The 22,674-nt window shown below is 43.2% G+C and overlaps 1 protein-coding gene across 2 annotated transcripts in view; it reads right to left on the reverse strand.

The window, feature by feature from the left end:
- Positions 1–4,819: 4,819 nt before the first annotated feature.
- Positions 4,820–22,674, reverse strand: part of shisal1b (shisa like 1b) — a 71,199-nt gene continuing 53,344 nt past the window's right edge. The window contains exons 4-6 of one of the 2 annotated variants that reach the window (XR_006757007.2): positions 16,114–16,421; positions 7,966–8,766; positions 4,820–7,834 (exon numbers count right to left, since the gene is read on the reverse strand). Coding sequence is in view for 1 of the 2 variants with exons in the window: in XM_014124478.3 (XP_013979953.1) it covers positions 8,762–8,766; positions 16,114–16,421 (313 nt within the window). In the remaining variant the exon portion in view is untranslated. Of the gene's footprint in view, positions 8,767–16,113; positions 16,422–22,674 lie in introns of both variants that reach the window. The other variant, XM_014124478.3, reaches the window with a different exon arrangement.

Here is a 22,674-nt window from a genome sequence, read left to right on the forward strand (position 1 = left end):
TGGGAGTGCATTCTGACGAAGAACAGCAAAGGTAATCCAATTTTTCTTATAGTAAATCTGAGTTTGGTGAGTGCCAAACTTGGTGGGTGTCAAAATAGCTAGCCCGTGATGGCGAGCTATCTACTCAGAATATTGCAAAATGTGCTTTTGCCGAAAAGCTATTTTAAAATCGGACATAGCGATTGCATAAAGGAGTTCTGTATCTATAATTCTTAAAATAATTGTTATGTTTTTTGTGAACGTTTATCGTGAGTAATTTAGTAAATTCACCGGAAGTTTGCGGTGGGTATGCTAGTTCTGAACGTCACATGCTAATGTAAAAAGCTGGTTTTTGATATAAATATGAACTTGATTGAACAAAACATGCATGTATTGTATAACATAATGTCCTAGGAGTGTCATCTGATGAAGATCATCAAAGGTTAGTGCTGCATTTAGCTGTGGTTTGGGTTTATGTGACATTATATGCTAGCTTGAAAAATGGGTGTCTGATTATTTCTGGCTGGGTACTCTGCTGACATAATCTAATATTTTGCTTTCGTTGTAAAGCCTTTTTGAAATCGGACAGTGTGGTTAGATTAACGAGAATCTTGTCTTTAAAATGGTGTAAAATAGTCATATGTTTGAGAAATTGAAGTAATAGCATTTCTAAGGTATTTGAATATCGCGCCACGGGATTCCACTGGCTGTTGAGTAGGTGGGACGATTTCATCCCACGTACGCTAGAGAGGTTAAGAAAGCCCTGTGTCGAGGTTCAGCTTAATTTGGCAGGAATTACTTAATTCATTCTCTCCCTGCGAAAACAGATTTCCGTCATCTGAATTGTTAAAGAGTGTCCCCAGGAGGCCGTACATTGACTTTCAGCTTCCTGCGATTACAGGAAGTGTCTTAATTGGGGGTCATAGGGGAGGTTTCGAAGGATTATAAAAGTTGAATCTTCTCTAACAGTACATATTTATGACCGGGGGACTGTCACGACCCGGCATATGACATTTTTAAGTAAATCGACCCAAAAGCATTTTTGACCTCTATTGGACACAATGGTCTTGCAGTTCAAGAAAATAAAATTACCTGGTTACCCAGACTCCCAAACGCCCACGGACGTTAGTTTCTTCTCCGCAATGAGTCGATCTGAGTACCTCCCCGACCCTTTACCTAACGCGAACACATTCGGGCCGCCTGATTGGTCCAGAAACAGATGGGTTGGGCCAGAGCCAGAGCACATGCGTAAAGTGCCGGTTTGAAAATTCGTCACTGGCTTTGATACTCTGATTGGTTAGAGACGATCCAATCGCTGATCACTTTGTTTTGTATGCCCCTCATCACCACAAACGACTTCAATGATGGCAGTCTCAGACTAACGAACGTAACGAACGACAGAGCAGCAGAATCATTTAGTGTGAGTCGTCAGGCTAAAAACGTGTTAGAATGAATTTTGAAGAGCATGTTGGTCACATTTCTATTTATTTACTTGAAACTGTCTGTGTGTCTGCCTGTGTCTGTCTGTCTTTCTGTCTGTCTTTCTGCCTGACTATACAGCTCTCTGCCTGCTTGTCTGTCTATCTTTGAGTGCATATGTCTGTCTGTCTGTCTGTCTGTCTGTCTGTCTGTCTGTCTGTCTGTCTGTCTGTCTGTCTGTCTGTCTGTCTGTCTGTCTTTCTGCCTGACTATACAGCTCTCTGCCTGCTTGTCTTCCTGTCTGTCTGTCTGTGAGTGGATATGTCTGTCTGCCTATCAGTCTGCCTGTCTGTCTCTCGGTATGTCTTTCTTTGAGAGTCTGTTTGTCTGACAGACAGACTGTCTGAGTCTTTCACCAATTTACCCATTGCAGCTGTATCACCAACCTTTTCGCCTTGAAAGCTATGTAATGACTTATGCGTCAATGCCCTGTCTGTGGAGGTGGGAGAGAGGAGGAAGAGAAAGGGAGGGGGAGGGATGGAAGAAGGAGTGAGAGGGAATGGAGGGGAAGGAGATTGAGGGAGGGAGATAGAGAGGGAGAGGAGGGAGATATTAGTGAATAAGAGAGAGATAGAAGAGAGAGGAGAGAGAGAGAGAAAGAGAGAGAGAGAGAAAAGGAGGGAGAGGGGGAAAGGGAGAGAGCGAAAGCGCGAGAGAGAAAGAAAGAAAGAAATAAAGAAAGAAAGAAAAAGAAAGAAAGAAAAGGAGGGAGAGGGGGAGAGGGTGGAGGTGGTGAAGGGGGAGGGAGATAGAAAAGGAGGAGGGATAAAGAGCAGGTAGTGAGAGAGACAGAGGGAGGCAAAGAGAGGGAGACAAGGAGGGAGAGAGAAAGGAAGGAGAGAGAGGAGGAGAGAGTGGAGTTGGTGAAAGAGGGGGAGGGAGAGAGAAAATGAGGGGCTATAAAGCACAGGAGGTTGGTGTCACCTGAATTGGGGAGAACAAGCTTGTGAGAATGGCTGGAGTGGAATTAGTGGAATGGTATCAAATACAGTACATCAAACACTTGGTTTCCATGTGTTTGATGCCATTCCATTCGCTCCGTTACAACCGTTATTATGAGCCGTCCTCAGCTCTGAAGCCTCCACTGGTATGAAGAGGAGGTAGAGAGAGAGACAGAGGGAGGCAAGGAGATGGAGAGAGAAGTGGGGAGGGAGAGAGGGGATTAGAGATAGAGAGAGACAGAGAGAGAGAGACAGAGAGAGACGTCTGTCTAAGTCTTCCACCAATTTAACCTTTGCATCTTTATCACTATCTCTCCCCATTGACTGCAGTGTATTGACATTAGCCTCACGTGTTGTGACTTCTCTTTTTGCAAAAATGTCACAGGATGATGTTTTGAGGCTGACAGTGGGTTGCTCAGGCCCACTTTCATTACAGCTCAATGTCACACTACTCACAGGGCAGACAGAAAGAGAGAGAGTAGACCTGGCGAGGGTTGTGTTCCTCCTCTTCATCACGTAACTAGCCCATTTCAGTAGACAGTTTAAATATTCTGTCAGGTCATCTGAACGGTTTCTCTTCACTCAATGTTTTCGGGCCAGCCTTCCAATTTACTGCCCTTGAACTCCCCGGTCTCAGGGGATTGCCAGTTAGATTTGCCCGATGAAAATTGTGGACATTTAAGACATTTAAGACAGGGATCGCAGTCTGATTTTCTGATCTGAGGTCAGGTCTCAGAGGATTCTGGACACTTAGTGTCGGATATAAAAAGGTCTGCAATTACAATAAATAGACTACTGAATAAGGGCTGTCAGTCTTGTTGAAGGTTCAGTTGAGGGGAAAATGGGGCTGAGTGTGGAGGAAGTGCAAAGACAGATGCAATATTGGTACTGCTTATGTTTGGTACTCCTGTACAGATAGACATCTACACATGAACGTTCTCTGAGTAAGGGAGGAAATGTAACTAGTTTACATTTCACAATTAGTTACACACTTCAGCTCTATTCTTCTCTCCTATCCTCTCTCCTTACCTCTCCCATCCCCTCTCCTCTGCTTCCTTCTCCTTACCTCTTCTCTACCACCCCCCCCCCCCCCACACACCCCCCACCCCCCCGTGTCTCTATCTTTGACTGACATCTGATCTTTGAGTGACAAATGGCACTGTAATGATCATCAGATAGGGGCATCCAAATGGTCTTTATCACATTGCGTTTAGACAAATGGCACAAAATGGCAACATTAAGATCCACTTAACGTGGGCTCAGCGCCACAGAAGGGCTCTCTGCCCTGCCTCGGAGAAGGCTGAGTGGGCAAGGGGGTAGATGGGAGTGATGAGGTGGTCTAATGTGGTTTTAATAGATGGATGCCGGAAGCCGATGCTTTGCCCCACTTCTCTGGAACAGTGGGATAAGGAGGTCCAGGCAATGTTTTGTTTTCATAGTGATTAATGGGGTGAATTAGTTCACACATGTCCATGTCTCTGTGGTCTTTTCATAATAATGCGATCACAGCAATGAAACAGAGAGGGAGGAGGGAGAGGTCTGGGAGAATGTGGAGGTGATGGGGAGCAAAGAGATGAATGTGTTTAGGGGAAGAAAAGAAGAGTGTGAGGGACAGACTGGTGGGAGGAGGAGAGAACAGAAAAGGAAGTGTGAGGGACAGACTGGTGGGAGGAAGAGAGAACAGAAAAGGAAGTGTGAGGGACAGACTGGTGGGAGGAAGAGAGAACAGAAAAGGAAGTGTGAGGGACAGACTGGTGGGAGGAAGAGAGAACAGAAAAGGAAGTGTGAGGGACAGACTGGTGGGAGGAAGAGAGAACAGAAAAGGAAGTGTGAGGGACAGACTGGTGGGAGGAGGAGAGAACAGAAAAGGAAGTGTGAGGGACAGACTGGTGGGAGGAGGAGAGACCAGAAAAGGAAGACTGTGGGACAGACTGGTGGGAGGAGGAGAGAACAGAAAAAGGAAGTGTGAGGGACAGACTGGTGGGAGGAGGAGAGACCAGAAAAGGCATATTGAACAGAGGTACAGAGGTGAGAAGTTTGGAGAGAGAGAAAGCTGATTAATGAAAAAGTTCAAAGGACTTCCTGCTAACAAACCTTGACAACTCCTGTGATGCTCTGGCCTCTCACACGCTCCCCCAGCTGTGGCAGACAGGTTTTGTCATTTAGAACAAGGTGTCTCTGTCTGTGTCTGTCCCTGTCTGGCCTGTCATCTCCTAGCCTTAATGATGTCTATGCCTCTGGCCTGGCTGCCTGGGTCGTGTGATTCACCAGGCTGGGAGTGTCAGCTACAGGCCACTGCTTTGACTCAGACAGGATGTTCTGGCCAAACACAACCTCTGAAACTTGATTCAACTTTTATGTTTTTGGCTCCCAAGTTGTGCTGAGATTCTGCATTTGATAAAGAGCAGAACACACTCAGGAATGTTTAAACACACTGGAAAAGATACATCTTTATTTCTCCCTGGTGTAACAATACAAAGTTAACAAGTGCAGAAACAATTCAGCTTCTAACTGTACATTCTAGTGGGTAATACATAGACAGAACGTGGTGCAGGTCATCATCACCACACCCACAGTGAGGTACCGACCAATCACTACAAAGCTTCTGTGTACAAGTGGAGATTCACTGTAAGGCAACTGTTACTACAGCAACCTCAAGACTAAAACATAAGTGCGCTGCCATCCTTACAGCAATGATTACAATATTGACTACCGTAAATTCCGGACTATAAGCCGCAACTTTTTTCCCACGCTTTGAACCTTGCGGCTTAAACAATGACGCGGCTAATATATGGATTTTTCCCGCTTTCAAATTTTTTTAATCCAAAAAAACACATTCTGTGACGTGCTCAGTTTTTTGGCGGCATGAAGCTTTCATTAGACCAATGAAATTGCCGAACGGGTTAAGGTCAAACAGTGACGAGAGCGACAATGAAAACGATCCAATATCGGATGAAGCAATTCTGAGGCTATTCAACTCCGACACCAAAGGAGATGACTTCAGTGGTTTCAGTGCACAGGAGGAGGAAGATAGTGACCAATGACTTTCTTGGTAGGCTACTGTTTACTGCAAATTTTTTATTTTTTGTTACAAGCCGTGTTTCGTTAAAGCCTATTTATTTTTGTTACAAGCCGTGTTTCGTTAAAGCCTATTTATTTTTGTTACAAGCCGTGCTTCGTTAAAGCCCATTTATTTTTGTTACAAGCCGTGCTTCGTTAAAGCCCATTTATTTATGTTACAAGCCGTGTTTCGTTAAAGCCTATTTATTTTTGTTACAAGCCGTGTTTCGTTAAAGCCTGTGTAAAGTTCATTTGTTTCAATGTACCGGTAGGCACCTGCGGCTTATAGACATGTGCGGCTTATTTATGTTCAAAATAATACTTTTTTAAATATTCAGTGGGTGCGGCTTATATTCAGGTGCGCTCAATAGTCCGGAAATTACGGTATGTCACGTCAAGTCCATGTTAAGAAAACAAAACAGAAAGTCAGATTTGCCTTGTAAAACAACAACACCACAGACCTTGTTTGGGCTTCCAGTTTGGGGAGGGCTGCAGTTAGGCTCCCCATTATCATTGCTATGATAAGAGGGGCAACTGTTGGGCTGTAAGCCTACATGACATGTCTGTTGACACTGCCTGCTAGGGCAGGGGCATTACCCTAGTCACCACCACTACATATTGTCGATGGGAAGGGAATTCCCTGCTCACAGCTTTGCCTTGTTACAGCAAAACAGCACTGGGGTTCCGGAGGAGACGTGTGTTCCCTAGCATATCTGATCTCTGCCATTTCCACTGTTTTGAGGCCCAATTAAATCCCCTTTGTACTTCAGAAGCTGTTTAAAATTCCTGCTCCTCCAGGCTTCCTTGCTGCTGATGCTGCCTCACTTTCTGGGGGGGAGAGAGAGAGAGGGAGGGAGGGAGGGAGGGAGGGAGGTAAGGAGAGAGTGGGAGAGAGAGGAAGAGAGCGAAAGGGGGGGAAGAGGTAAGAGAGAGAGAGAAAGAGGGAGAGAGAGAGGGAGGGAGGGAGGTAAGGAGAGAGTGGGAGAGAGAGGAAGAGAGGGAAAGGGGGGGAAGAGGTAAGAGAGAGAGAGAGAGAAAGAGGGAGAGGGAGAGAAAAAGGAAGGAAAGCAGGACGAAAAGATAGAGCGCAATTAGCACCTCCACAGCTCTCCAGTCCAGGCCAATTATTTCAGTTGGGCGCATCGTATCTCAGCACAAGGTACAAGTTTGCTGGAGCAAACATGCAATTAGACTATACGGAAGTTAACTATGTCAAACTGGCCAAATCTGAACGTTATTGCTAATCATAAGAGATCCCGTTGAGTATACCAAACATTAGGAACACCTTCCTAATATTGAGTTGCACCGGGGTATGGGCTCTACAAGGTGTCGAAAGGGTTCCACAGGGATGCTGGCCCATGTTGACTCCAATGCTTCCCACAGTTGTCAAGTTGTCTGGATGTCCTTTGGATGGTGGACCATTCCTGATACACACAGGAAGTTGTTGAACGTGAAAACCCTAGCAGCATTGCAGTTCTTGACACAAACTGGTGCGCCTGGCACCTACTACCATACCCCGTTCAAAGGCACTTAAATCATTTGTCACCCTCTGAATGGCAGACATACACAATCCATGTCTCAGTTGCCTCAAGGCTTAAAAATCCTTCCTTAACCTGTCTCCTCCCCTTCATCTACACTGATTGAAGTGGATTTAAGTGACATCAAGAAGGGATCATAGCTTTCACCTGGATTCACTTGGTCTGTCTATGTCATGGAAAGAGTTCTTAATGTTTTGTACACTCAGTGTATATTGTCAGCCATGGTCATTGTTGTAACAGAAAATTGTAACATTTACTTTTTTGGGGTGCTGCACACTTCAGTGAATTTATGAAGCCAGATGTTGACAAAACAATTTATTTAAATCATTTGAATAAATTGGCAGGTTCAGTTTGCCGTTTTAGTATATTGGGGATAGTTGTCCTGCTCCTCCTGCCATGTGGCTGTTCAGGAGTATTGGTGGTATTTCCAGTAACTCCCAGAGAACCATTTATGGGTCTGCCCTCTTGGTTGGCCCCTACCAAGGATACTGTAGTGTATTGCCTGCTGCACGGTGCATACAGTCCAGGAATTCTCTGCACGTAATGTACTGGCTAAGCTGCTGCCAGATCGCAGGTTATAGCTCCAGAACTGGGGTAGAGTGAGGAGAGTGAGTAGAGACATACCCCTGTACAGTACTATATACCGCCTGGTCTTCCCCCCCTACACTCCATCCCCCTCCCAGTCTGCTGACCTGAACAGATGCTTTATTCTCTCTCCCCTCCCAACACAACAAAGACTGCACTTTATGGATCAATAAGAAAGTTCATGTCAGAAATGAGTTAAGTGTTGAGCTTTATCCCCTCCCTGTGCGTGCACTACACTGCAAAAAGTGAAATCTGAGCAAACCTAAATCAAATGATCTGCCACTGACGTTAGATCATTTAGCTTGGTTTGAAAAAAGAAGAAAGATATTTCAATAGAAGATATTTAGGCTTGCTTAGATTTCACTTTTTTTTTGCAGTGTAACACCTTTCAGTGGGAACCACTGACGTGATTATTTTGTCAGCACTCCACTCTCCCTGATTGCTGAGCTGACAGGGTGCCTTGAAGGGGAGGGGCCACCATATTCAATAAAGGTTCATTATGCTGAAATATGTCTGTTCCATAGACTTCACCGTCCCATTAAATCTATCCTCAGTGATTGAGCCAGTCTATGTCCTAATTTTAGCTCCAAAGAGATGCTAAGCATCATGGTGAATCGTCTAGAATGTCTACCACTCGTAAAAAGTCCCTGACTAGTCTACATTAAATAAATCACCAAGAGATACACCCACTACCTCTTCTGACTACTACTGAATTTAACCCCACACAGCAACAAAGTACAATCAACACTCAAACACACACATTAAACAAAGCCCCCCTTGTTCAGTTGATCAGTTGCTGTTTCAGTTTCCATTGGCATCCTCTTAGAACAGCCCCAGCCCATGCAGGGGTTCTTCATGATCACTTTCAGTGCCTGTGACCTGTTCCTTAACAGTGTTCGGGTAGCAGCAGCTCCATTCGCCAGGACCTTTCATAGTAGTCTAGTGTTGACCTTTGGCCTGGTTCCGTTGGTCCAGTGGTGGAGGTGTTTAGAGGAATGGAGGCGAGCAGGTTCTGCTAGCTAACTGCTATCTCCGGCAGGGCCAGCCACCCTGTGGTATGTTACTGTGTAAATAATCCAGCCAGACAGAGACAGGTGTCGGAGCCGTGCTATCTTCTGCGGCGTGCTCTGCTCAGCATCGCTGCTCTCTACCCTTCTATCCATTCATCCTCTCGCAGCTTCAGTCTGAATGGAGAAAAAAAGGAAAGTGATGTAGTATTAAAACCCTTGGAACAGGAGTATAGAACCCATCACCCAGCTAAATTAACCAGCCACATATACTGTGTCTCAGCCTTCTCCTTGTTTGTATTGCACAAGGCCAGTGGGGAAAAAGGCATGACATGGTTATTGTTGTGATCTATTTTTAATTGCAGTGAAGTGAAGAAAGGAAGAAAAATCAACAACCATTCCCCTCCCTGATGATTCCTCTCTACCAGGCTGTGTTGTGTTGTGCATTTTTTAAATGTAAATTAGGCCACCATATGGAGAGTGATACTCTCTAATTGGACAGGGCCTGGACATGCTGCTCTACACACACACACACACACACACACACAGGGAAAGGTAGGTTACCTTCTAAATGTAATCCGTTACCAGCCCAAAATTGTCATCAGTAACACAACTCAAAATAATCGGATTACTTTCAGTTGCTTTTGGATTACTTTCCCCTTAAGAGGCATTAGAAGAAGACGACAAAAAAGATCCATCAAATGCATTTGCCGCGTCGTCATAGTGGTCTGTGACTTGTGGTCAGACTCGCTCAGGTGGAACAAACTATTAAACGTATGCTTTTTTTCAATGCTGAATTGAATGTCACTGGGTAAACAGAAAGGTGTCATTATGCATTCTTTCCCCGCAAACATCCTTTCTGAATTTAAATGTAATCCAAGAAGTAATCATCTAGTTTCCAAAAGTATTTGTAATCTGATTACAATATTTTAGCTGGGAACGTAACTGATTACAATTCGTTTTTTTGTAATCAGATTACATGTAACTAATTACATTTAATCAGTTACTCCCCAACCCTGCAAACACAGGACAGCCTTCACTTGATTTAATTATTTACTACTCAGTCATTACCACACAAAACACTTCAGCTAAAGTTGTGGTTCAAAGATAATGTGTGAATATGCAGGAAATAGACACAAGCATTGATCACGACACTTGTGGACCCAATTTTTTTTCATGAAAGCTGTTTGAAGCTATCGAGCATATTTCTGGAAGAATCTGGCATGAGTGAGTGGTATCTGTGTGATATTATTGTGTCACTCACTGCTCTGGCAGACTGGCAAGCAGATGGGTACTGTAAGTGAGGTGGGTGTAGGTGTGTTTTCTGCCATATGGTCAAGTACAATCAAAGCAATGTACCAGACATTGACCATCTTATGAATCATAAACCAGTCTCCATTTGCCAGGTGACAGACTTGCCAATACGATATCTCAGTCACAGAGGCCTGACTGGAAATGGCTGTTAGGTGACAACCAAGCAGATGGCTCAGCTCTGAGTCAGGGCCTGTAAATGTGATGACAGATGCCACCTTGTTTGGACCACTCTGGTTGGCTGACCTGTGCAGGCCTCTTGAAGCAGTCAGGTAGGCAGGCAGGCACCACCCAGGAGGTGGGTGGTGTAGTATATAGCGCTTGGCCAGATTGCTGTGATCTGATGCCAAGTTGTCCAGGCGTTGATCACCGTAGCGATAGATCTTCACCATGCAGTATTAATATGATATGGAATGTTGCTGGCTGCCTACTCTGTTTTCACACTGTCAATGGTCTTGTAGCTGGCATATCCTCACTCATCAAATCAGCACTCATGTATTGTTAATTCCATCAACAAACATACTGTAGAGAGGGAATGGATTTTTCGCTTTTTTTAATGACACATTACACACCAACCCCTAAGCAGTCATATCGTCTCTTACTGTGTTGTCAAACCTGAATTAAACGATATTGGATTTCAGCTCTTTTTTATGATGCTCTGAAGCATCATACTAAGTTTGTATTAGCACGGGCACATGAGGAATGTGAAGTGCACCAGTAATAATACAGAAGAGAAGGCTGCCTACATGAAAGAAACTGAATACAGGACCTCTCTCTGGTCCGGCGTCCATCAGACATGTGCGATCCGATGCCATGGGGTGAAGAGGGTATCAAGAGAGTTAAGAGGTATCACCCCACCCCTGGGCAGAGAGAGCTGCCTTAATAATCAGACGTTTTAACCCGATCTGAGACTTTGTAACCGTCAGTAGGACATCCCGTTTCATTACTGTGCGACGAGTGTTTTTATCGCGTGGTGCTCGGAGCTTCCAAGAACAGCTGTGTTTACTGCGGTGTAAATGCTTGCTACCAGGTCTCCAGTGGACCACAATGTAAAAAATAAATCACGTGTGTGGCCATGTGCTCTCCGTGCACAAATTGGCAAAAAAAGCAAATTAAGAAGCCACAGCTTCTTATCAATCATGGCGTACTTGATACTGCCATGATCCCACTGTTCATATTCTTTGTTATACTTAAACAAGGGGATTTACTGTTTGTTTTCTATATTGGACCCACCGGATTAGAGGTCGACCGATTAATCGGAATGGCCGATTTAATTAGGGCCGATTTCAAGTTTTCATAACAATCAGAAATCAGTATTGATGGACGCCGATTTGGAGGATTTTTTAATATATTTTTTATTGTATTATTTAGACCTTTATTTAACTAGGCAAGTCAGTTAAGAACACATTCTTATTTTCAATGACAGCCTAGGAACAGTGGGTTAACTGCCTTGTTCAGGGGCAGAACGACAGATTTTTACCTTGTCAGCTTGGGGATTCAATCTTGCAACCTTACGGTTAACTAGTCCAATGCTCTAACCACCTGCTTTACATTGCACTCCACGAGGAGCCTGCCTGTTACGCGAATGCAGTAAGAAGCCAAGGTAAGTTGCTAGCTAGTATTAAACTTATCTTATAAAAAACAATCAATCATAATCACTAGTTAACTACACATGGTTGATGATATTACTAGTTTATCTAGCCTGTCCTGCATTGCATATAATCGCTTAGGTACACCTTGCTCCAACCATAAACATCAATGCCTTTCCTAAAATCAATACAAAAGTATATATTTTTAAACCTGCATATTTAGTTATTAATATTGCCTGCTAACATGAATTTCTTTTAACTAGGGAAAATGTGTCACTTCTCTTGCAAACAGAGTCAGGGTATATGCAGCAGTTTGGGCCGCCTGGCTCGTTGCGAACTGTGAAGACTATTTCTTCCTAACAAAGACAGCCGACTTCGCCAAACGGGGGATGATTTAACAAAAGCGCATTTGCGAAAAAAGCACAATCGTTGCACGACTCTACCTAACCATAAACATCAAGGCCTTTCTTAAAATTAATACACAGAAATATATATTTTTAAACCTGCATATTTAGCTAAAAGAAATCCAGGTTAGCATGCAATATTAACCAGGTGAAATTGTGTCATTTTGCGTTCATTGCACGCGGAGTCAGGGTATATGCAACAGTTTGGGCCGCCTGGCTCGTTGCAAACTAATTTGCCAGAATTTTACGTAATTATGACATAACATTGAAGGTTGTGCAATGTAACAGGAATATTTTGACTTAGGGATGCCACCCGTTAGATAAAATACAGAACAGTTCCGTATTTCACTGAAAGGGAAAACGTTTTGTTTTCGAGATGATAGTTTCCGGATTTGACCATATTAATGACCAAAGGCTCGTATTTCTGTGTGTTATTATGTTATAATTAAGTCTATGATTTGATAGAGCAGTCTGACTGAGCGGTGGTAGGCAGCAGCAGGCTCGTAAGCATTCATTCAAACAGCACTTTCGTGCGATTTGCCAGCAGCTCTTCGCTGTCCTTCAAGCATTGCGCTGTTTATGACTTCAAGCCTATCAACTCCCAAGATTAGGCTGGTATAACCGATGTGAAATGGCTAGCTAGTTAGCGGGGTGCAGGCTAATAGCGTTTCAAACATCACTCGCTCTGAGACTTGGAGTAGTTGTTCCCCTTGCTCTGCATGGGTAACGCTGATTCGAGGCTGGCTGTTGTCGATGTGTTCCTGGTTCGAGCCCAGGTAGGAGCGAGGAGAGGGACGGAAGCTATACTGTTACACTGGCAATACTAAAGTGCCTATAACAACATCCAATAGTCAAAGGTATATGAAATACAAATCGTTTATAGAGAAATAGTCCTATAATTCCTATAATAACTACAACCTAAATCTTCTTACCTGGGAATATTGAAGACTCATGTTAAAAGGAACCACCAGCTTTCATATGTTCTCATGCTCTGAGCAAGGAACTTAAACGTTAGCTTTCTTACATGGCACATATTGCACTTTTACTTTCTTCTCCAACACTTTGTTTTTGCATTATTTAAACCAAATTGAACATGTTTCATAATTTATTTGAGGCTAAATTGATTTTATTGATGTATTATATTAAATTAAAATAAGTGTTCATTCAGTATTGTTGTAATTGTCATTATTACAAATAAAATAAAACAAAAATCGGCCGATTAATCGGTATCGACTTTTTGGGCCCCAATAATTGGTATCGGTATCGAAAAATCATAATCAGTCGACCTCTACACCAGATTAGTGTAAATACATGGCTGTTTTTTCCTTTTCCTGATCAATGCGTGTTGTCTCTTCTTTCTAGCCAGAACACACAGTACCTGGTTAAGCCGTCTGTATTTGTTTAAGCAGATTTTTTTTATAAAGGACATTTATCTATCCACGGAGAGAAAGTAATAACAGATTCCCAGGCCGCCTACACAGAGCCTGTAACAGATCTAAGGCTGTGCACACATACCAGCCTTCTCAAGTAGCCTTATGGCAAACAGTGTTCCCACACATTCACTTGTCAGGCTGCAATTCCTCCACAAGAGGAAGTAGATAGAGCGAAATGATCTGATACTTCTACTTTAAAAAGTATTGGAGATTCCCCATTTCTGACACTCTAATTCTCAGCCATTACCCATCATCCTCCCTGACCCTGGTGATACAGCTCTGTCCCTCGCAACTAAACTCAAGGCCATCTGATGATGACGTGTTGTTTGGGCAACAAACTCTGGAAGCTATTCAGTCATAACTGGTTGTAGAGTTTTCAGTGTAAGACAATAGCAATGTTATTTTAACCTCATCCCAGAAAAACAGCTTTTGATTGAACAGAGCCTTTGTTCTCTGTCATCTCAATGTTTTTGTCATTTGGGAAGAGAGCATCATTTTTCATTCATAACTTTGTACATATTATGAAAATATCATACTAATGAATGTTTACAGAAAGCATACATGCTATGTGCTGACTAAGCCAGAGTAAGTCTAATCTCCATTTTTTATTTTATTTAACCTTTATTTAACTAGGCAAGTCAGTTAAGAACAAATTCTTATTTATAATGACGGCCCTAACCTAACCTGGACGACGCTAGGCCAATTGTGCGCCGCCCTATGGGACTCCCAATCACAGCCGGTTGTGATACAGCCTGGAATCGAACCAGAGTCTGTAATGAAACCTCTAGCACTGAGATGCAGTTCCTTAGACCGCTGCACCACTTGGGAGCCCAAATGACAAAATAAAATAGACATACGTCTCTATTTTCAGAACAAGCTCATAGTGAAGTTAAAGAACTCAATGCAATCTATACCAACCTTATGGAGTCACAATGCAAAGCACTGACTCTCAATCATCCATTACAACACCCTATTCCTGACCCAATTCTGATCCCCTTTCAAAGACCCCATGTTTTGTCTGAAGTTGGGCTGTTGCCTGTAGGGGTCAAGTAGCCCTGGCTGAAGTTGATGAGGCTTCTCAGACGTCTCTGCCTAACGTTGTAGTTAAAGGGGCAGTGCTGTTAAAAACTAGATTTTTCTATTTTATTTGTTTTTATTTTTCCACACCATGAGGTTGAAATAACACTCTGAAATGGTGAAAATGATGATAATGCCCTTTTTGTGTAAGAGCTGTTTGACCCTTCATCAGGGTATGGAGGTGGGCATTAGACCATCCTATCAACCAATCAGGGCTGTGTATGCAAATATCTTTACATTTGTTTCATAACCACACTCGATCAGACTAAGCATTTCAATGGCCAAAAGAGTCTCAGGAATAAATTATTCAAAATATATTTTGAGTTATTTTCATGAAATAAACACATAGTTATTTATTAGACATACAGTGATGATTTAAAAAATACAATTAAAAAGACTGCATGGGTGCTTTAAAGCATGTATTCACCACTAGGATAGATAGTATGTGAGCTCTTCGATCATGGCAGGTTCTAATTAGGCATATATTCATCAATAGGACAAGTGCTATGGACATGTGTCTCTGTGGACATGTCCCAGTGGTAGTTAGGCATGTATTCACCACTAAAACAGCCCCAGGATCCCCTTCCACTGCCAAGCTCCTCTGTCTTTGTCAGAACTCTGGCTGTCAAGGTCTGGCACGGCCATAAACCCATTTGTCATATCTCTGCCCTCATTAAGTTCTCATAGACAGTCAGAGAGATGGCTTGGCCCAGAGGACTGACTGTCTGTCTGTCTGTCTGTCTGTCTGTCTGTCTGTCTGTCTGTCTGTCTGTCTGTCTGTCTGTCTGTCTGTCTGTCTGTCTGTCGGTCTGTCTGTAAGCCAGCTCCTGGACCTCTAGAGAACATCTGAGACAGAGATCAGTTTGAATAATTTACATTTTTAGCCAAAGATTTAGGTTGTTCTGACGGTGTTTGATCCAGCTGTTCTTTGAATGCTTTGATGATAGATATGTGTGTCAAGGCTTGATGTGTGTCCCAAAGGTACTACAGTATTTAGTTGTCTCTCACTTTCCTCCTCTCTCCGAGTGGTGCGAGTGACTGAAGGGGCATGTTGGGCGAGGTATCGAGCAGTCCTTGCGTGTGTGTGGGGGGAGAAATGGAGAGAGCATAGGAGTGTGTGTGGGAAGAGATGGCACAAGCGTGTGTGTCTGTCTGTGTGAGTGTGGGGGGGGGGGCAGGTGTGTGTGTGTGTGTGTGCATGCATGCGTACATCTATATATGCGTGTGTGTTTGCGGGAAAGGTTACAGCAGGTGAGTACGTGAGTGTGTGGGGAGGCTCAGTGGTTCAGATTCCCTGTCAGCCTACGCAGCTGATGGGGGAGGAAGGACTGCTGCTGGAGATACCAAACCTCTCCTTATGGAGACATGTTGCTCTGATGGTCTGCTATGGTAACTTCCCCTTAGCAACATCGTACCGTTCTACGAGACATAATGAAGATGAGACAGCGTAAGGTGATGAACCCCGAGGGAGAATGTGATAGGCTCCCTCGTGCTTTTGCTGTTCAGAATGAGATCATCAGCAATTGTCCTATCTGCCCCATCTATGCCTTCCAGTAAAATAGCGCAGAAACATTTGGCATTCGAACGTGTTAGTGTCCTGACTCTGACAACTCTATGTCCATACAGTACAATGTAATAGTGTAGTCATGTATATAACGCACAATGAGTCTGAGTGGACATCCACTGACTGCTGGCGACAGAGTGACTCACCAGACGGTGGGGGCGTGCTAGGGTTCGTGGGGCTCTGGTCCTCTCCTCTGAGGCTGTGTCTGAGGTGCTGGTGGCTGAGGGCCATGGGGTGACCCTGGGTCTGTGCCTGGGTCTCATTCTCCTCTCCTGGGACTGGCTGGTGCCACTGGCTCCTGGCTTTCTTCAGCCAGCGCCCACCCAGACCCCACTTCTCCAGGTATACTCTGCACAGCTCATAGTTCATGGCCGAGTAGTAGAGGAAGTCCAGGGCTAGCAGCACCATGACGAAGAAGCCGTAGATCCACACTCCTACCAGGGCTGTATAGTTACTGTATAGGAGCGATAGGGGAAATAGAGAAAGTGAGAATGGCATAATATATAATTATATGTATTCACCTTTTCTGTGTGCATTTTAAGCATATTTTTGGTAAACGTATATTATGTTTAAGAAAGTGTGACTGAGATGTAAAGGGTGTTTCTAATTGCCTATCCACCTTAATTAATAAATCTCTCTCTTCAAACTTTGGTCCCAGTTTTTCATCCCAACACATTTATTAATGCATTTCACACTCCATAAGGATTTATGTGGTCCACATTAGCACCTTCTTCAGATTCACGCTCCGCTCCATAAATCACCTGTACGGTAAATGTCTGCAAATAGTTTCCAATTACAGTATACCTGTCATGCCCTGATCTGTTTCACCTGTCCTTGTGCTTGTCTCCACCCCCCTCCAGGTGTCACTCATCTTCTCCATTATCCCCCGGGTACTTATACCTGTGTTTTCTGCCAATTTGTTTTGTTTGTTCAAACCTACCAGCATTTTCCCTTGCTCCTGTCTTTCCTATAGTCCCTGTTTTCTAGTTTCCCAGTTTTGACCTTTCCTGCCTGACCTGAGCCTGCCTGCTGTTCCGGTGCCTTACACCCTCTCTGGATTATTGACCCCTACCTGCCTTTACCGGTTTGCCTGCCGCTGTTTTAAAGAATACACTCTAGTTTCTTCAACAATGTCTGCACCTCGGTCATACCTTAAAGCGTGATAATACCTCGATGAAAAGCGTTATGAATGACACTTGTAATAAATGTCTTTATATGCTAATTATTTGTAAAAATCATCGTGTTACAGATCTGTGTATTAGAGAAATGACTACCCAGGAAGGGGATTGGGTCCTATCAGAGTTCAGACAGGAAGGGGATTGGGTCCTATCAGAGTTCAGAACTCAGCATCAGTCAGCTTTAATTTATCTCTCTGACCCTGAAAGATAATGAAACAGAGGATAATATTATTATATTACTGCTTTCAAGTGAGTTTGATTATTTGGAGGGAACACCATTCCTTATTTTGGGGAAGACTAATGAATAATGGGCTTTTCCAAACATTTCCTTGGATGGTGTTGTGGATATTTCACAAAACCATTTAGAATTATTCTATGGTTGTACTTGCTTTGCAACTGCACTCAAACCCATATGAAAACCATGTTTACCTCTTCTCACCTCTCCCTGTGCTTGTGTGACATATAGCTGACATATAGCTGTTTTCATGGTTTAGTCTGTGGTGATGTGTACATTTGTCTATTTAAGAGCAGCAGGGCATCCTTCCAGCAGTGCATTTGATTTAACCTTAGAGTAAGCAAACCTAACTGTTTGGACAGCCATCAGAAACAAATGTTAGACAATGTTAAACAAGCCAAAATGAAAGGACAAATAGCTGAGACTGATCATGACACAGACACAAAGAATTTCCTAACAGATACACATAAAGTAATAATTTGCTAATCCCAGTGACTGGTCCAATCACCGTCCGCAGTAATAGAATAGCCTATTAACACTCTCATGCCCGTAACACTTTAGCCATGATGCTCAGAGTCCCAGACACAGAGCTATGGCCAGTTTAATCTGAGGCCAGTGGTAAATATCACCACTTCAACTCTGCAGTCCAGAGGGGAGGAGGAAGAAATGGCCTCCCATCAGCCACTAGATGAAATATCCTGGCCTGCCGAAGGGCATGTGTAACTGGTCTCAGAGAGCACCCCGCTGACAGGGTATTAGAGGAGAGAGACAGACAGAATAAGAGAGAGAGCTCTGACAGAGTCTGTGTTTCAGTCTGTCAGTGTCCTCATACGGTGCTCCTATACACACTATGGGATGTCTCTTCTCTTCCTGAGTTCCACTCGATTGCTGCAGACAGAGCTGTCGGTCTCCATAGAGATTTGTCTTCAAGTTTATCTATATTAGTGTATCTACTTACATTAGTGTAGTATGTTGGAGTATATTATATATAGTATGCATTGGTTGAAGCTCAAAGTTAAATTCAAATCGCCCTACCATCATATGTAAACCAAATATCTCTACCGTCAAATCAACTTGATCGGAGGTACACGACACCCTCCCAGCCTCTCGTCATAATTCGTCCAGCGGTTACCAAGAACCACTATACCAGATTTTTGACGTGTCATTAGAATTATGGTCGTTAGACAATTTTTTTCCCAAACCTAGCTCAAATTCTAGACGTCCAATTAAAACGAGGCTACATCGCACATTAGGTGAACTTATTTTTGTATTTTTTTTGCGTACTTTTACCCCTTTTTCATAAGGAATCGGGAGAGGCGAAAGTCGAGAGCCATGCGTCCTCCGAAACACGACCCAGCCAAGCCGCACTGCTTCTAGACACACTGCTCGCTTAACCCGGAAGCCAGCCGCACAAATGTGTTGGAGGAAACACCATACAACTGGCGACAGAAGTCAGCTTGTAGGCGCCAGGCCCGCCACAAGGAGTCGCTAGAGCGCCATGGGACAAGGAAATCCCGGCCGGCCAAACTCTCCCCTAACCTGGATGATGCTGGGCCAATTGTGCACCGCCTCAGTCACGGTCGGCTGTAACAGAGCCTGGGATCGAACCCGGGGCTGTAGTGACGCCTCAAGCACTGCCTTAGATCACTGCGCCACTCAGGAGGCCAGGACCATGAGACTTACATCCATTTGGATTGAATAAGTTTGTAGGTGCATCCGTAAAAAAAAATAAGAAGAAAATCACAATTTACCTTCTCTCATGTGCACATTTCTGGCCAATAAAAGCCAACGATGTGCTACAAATGCTCACATATTTTCAGCCGAACCGTGTGCAACTTGGTTCTTACTCAACAGAAACCGCTAGCTAGTAGAAGGCTAGCAGCTGTAGTTAGCTAACTTACACCAGTTGGATGAGAAGCGAAAGGTAGGTAACTAGCTATTGAAGGTTTTTCATACGGCTGAAGTAAACAGAAGTGAACTGCTGACCTGGACACTTACGTGTAATCAGAGCAAAAAAAATGTAACTAGAGAATGTCCTTGGCTTCTATTATAGCTAGTTAGAGACACCAGACTTTAGTAAAACTGACACACTGCTAATTTATAATACATGCACACACCAGAGATCCAGTGCTAATTCTAGCCTTTACCTTACGCATTCATTCAATTTTCTTCTGGTCATTATAATCCAAATTTGCGCTGACTGATCAACACAGTGTCAAGTTACTTTTCAATGTGTTCCCGAAAACCTGACGTCGCCATCCACCAGTAAAAAGTAGCAGGGGTGCAGGTTGTACATGAAGCATCCAGGTAAAACAACATCATAATGATCATTTGCTTGCGCGACCTGTTTTAGACTTTCTTTTTTTCACCTCTAAAAGGCTAAGCCGTTGGGAGGTGGGGTTCTACTCAGCTGACAAATGTAATTATTTTTGTATTATTTGATAAAATATTGAATTTAGCCTTTACTACTTCAATGCTACGATTATGGGTTCGATTCCCATGGGGGACCTGTATGAAAAAGTATGAACATGTATGCACTCACTCCTGTAAGTTGCTCTAGATAAGAATGTCTACTAAAATGGAAAAGGAACGAATAGACCATTTCAGTTTTCACATAGAAACAAGTTGCATTTACAAAGTATTTCAAGAAACTGGAAAACATATACAGTTGAAGTCAGAAGTTTACATACACTTACGTTGGTGTCATTAAAACTCGTTTTTTCAACCACTCCACAAATGTCTTGTTAACAAATTATAGTTTTGGCAAATTGGTTAGGACATCGACTTTGTGCATGACACAAGTAATTTTTCCAACAATTGTTTATAGACAGATTATTTAACTTATAATTCATTGTATCACAATTCCAGTGGGTCAGAAGTTTACATACATTAAGTTGACTGTGCCTTTAAACAGCTTGGAAAATTACAGAAAATGATGTCATCATTTGAGTCAATTGGTGGTGTACCTGTGGATGTATTTTAAGGCCTACCGTCAAACTCAGTGCCTCTTTGCTTGACATCATGGGAAAATCAAAAGAAATCAGCCAAGACCTCCACAAGTCTGGTTCATCCTTGGAGCAATTTCCAAATGCCTGAAGGTACCACGTTCATCTGTACAAACAATAGTACGCAAGTATAAACACCATGGGACCATGCAGCCGTCATACTGCTAAGGAAGGAGATGCGTTCTGTCTCCTAGAGATGAACGTACTTTGGTGTGAAAAGTGCAAATCAATCCCAGAACAAGAGCAAAGGACCTTGTGAAGATGTTGGAGGAAACAGCTACAAAAGTATCTATATCCACAGTAAAACGAATCCTATATCGACATAACCTGAAAGGCCGCTCAGCAAGGAAGAAGCCACTGCTCCAAAACTGCCAGAAAAAAGCCAGACTACGGTTTGCAAATGCACATGGGGACAAAGATCGTAGTTTTTGGGGAAATATCCTCTGGTCTGATGAAACAAAAATAGAACTGTTTGGCAATAATAACCATCGTTATGTTTGTAGGAAAATGGGGGAGGCTTGCAAGCCAAAGAACACCATCCCGACCGTGAAGCACGGGGGTGGCAGCATAATGTTGTGGGGGTGCTTTGCTGCAGGAGGGACTGGTGCACTTTACAAAATAGATGGCATCATGAGGATGGACAATTATGTGGATATATTGAAGCAACATCTCAAGACATCAGTCAGGAAGTTCAAGCTTGGTCGCAAATGGGTCTTCCAAATGGACAATGACCCCAAGCATACTTCCAAAGTTGTGGTAAAATGGCTTAAGGACAACAAAGTCAAGGTATTGGAGTGGCCATCACAAAGCCCTGACCTCAATCCTATTGAAAATGTGTGGGCAGAACTGAAAAAGCATGTGCGAGCAAGGAGGCCTACAAACCTGACTCAGTTACAACAGCTCTGTCAGGACGAATGGGCCAAAATTCACCCAACTTATTGTGGGAAGCTTGTGGAAGGCTACCCGAAACGTTTGACACAAGTTAAACAATTTAAAGGCAAATACTAATTCAGTGTATGTAAACTTCTGACCCACTGGGAATGTGATGAAAGAAATAAAAGCTGAAATAAATAATTCTCTCTACTATTATTCTGACATTTCACATTCTTAAAATAAAGTGGTGATCCTAACTGACCTAAGACAGGGAATTTTTACTCTGAGAAAATGTCAGGAATTTTGAAAAACTGAGTTTAAATGTATTTGGCTAAGGTGTATGTAAACTCTGTATCAAACAAGTATTTTATATTCCACAATTATTATCAGATTAACTGTTTTGTATAGATAATTATCAGACTCAAGTTACAAACGCTGGTAAACGCTCAATTACATTTAGCGAATTTTGTTTTCACTGGGCCTTTACTAGTCCTGAATTAGCCGATATTGACGCCTTCAGTGGGGGCAAAAAAAAATTCTGCAGCACCCCCACACCCAAACTACTTCTTGCAGCTATGGTCTGTCCTATTTCTAGGAGACATAAGAAAGCTCAGGATATATTTTTGGTCACATATTTAACCCCTTATTTTTGTTGGCACAAAACTACCTCCATACTCCCATTCATTTGTATGGGTTAGCTTCAGATGAGTCCCATGACACTTGTGGGGGTTGTAGAGCAAAACGTCAAATTTTTCCATAGAGTGGTCATATTATTTTATAGTCCAAACCGTTCGGACACTACAGACGTTTTCATGAGAAGACAGATTTTCGGTCTCATGGTCTGACAACCATCACTGTAGCTTGGCCACCTTCCATCGCAGATGGGTAAGGCCGACATATGCGGATGTGGTGGATTGAGATGCAGCCCATGCAAAAAAAACAAATATCTCTAGTTTAAAATGATGGATTTTGTTCGGTTGTTCGATTTGGGTTCGTTGGGCGTCGTTGAGTGGCAAGGAACAGGAAGTGTGGCGTGCACTAGCATTAGTACTACGGAGGAGAGAACGGTAGAGTGACCAACTCTCAAGGAAGGCATCTGTTGCCCTCATCCGTCAGATGCCCGCCCTCCCTACGGTACAAATGCATGCGATAAGTAGCACAAGTTGTAACGTTTTCTCCTTTTCAGGTGCCACTTTCTGTCATTTGAGAAGCTGACAAACAATTTATGCTACAGGACATCAAACACTGTCAGTAGCACTTATGTATGTTCTGTTCCAAATCTGTGAGTACTCCCAACTGTTTTCATATTTATACATCTGGGAATGTGTGCTCTTTTACTGGAGCTGGACCGCCGTGTATATCATTACTAAGAACATTTGTAGCTAAAGGACTTAGAGCGCCTATCCAATGTCAGAT

Source organism: Salmo salar, chromosome 10, assembly GCF_965601325.2.
Source record: "Salmo salar chromosome 10, fSalSal1, whole genome shotgun sequence".
NCBI classification, from domain to species: Eukaryota; Metazoa; Chordata; class Actinopteri; order Salmoniformes; family Salmonidae; genus Salmo; species Salmo salar.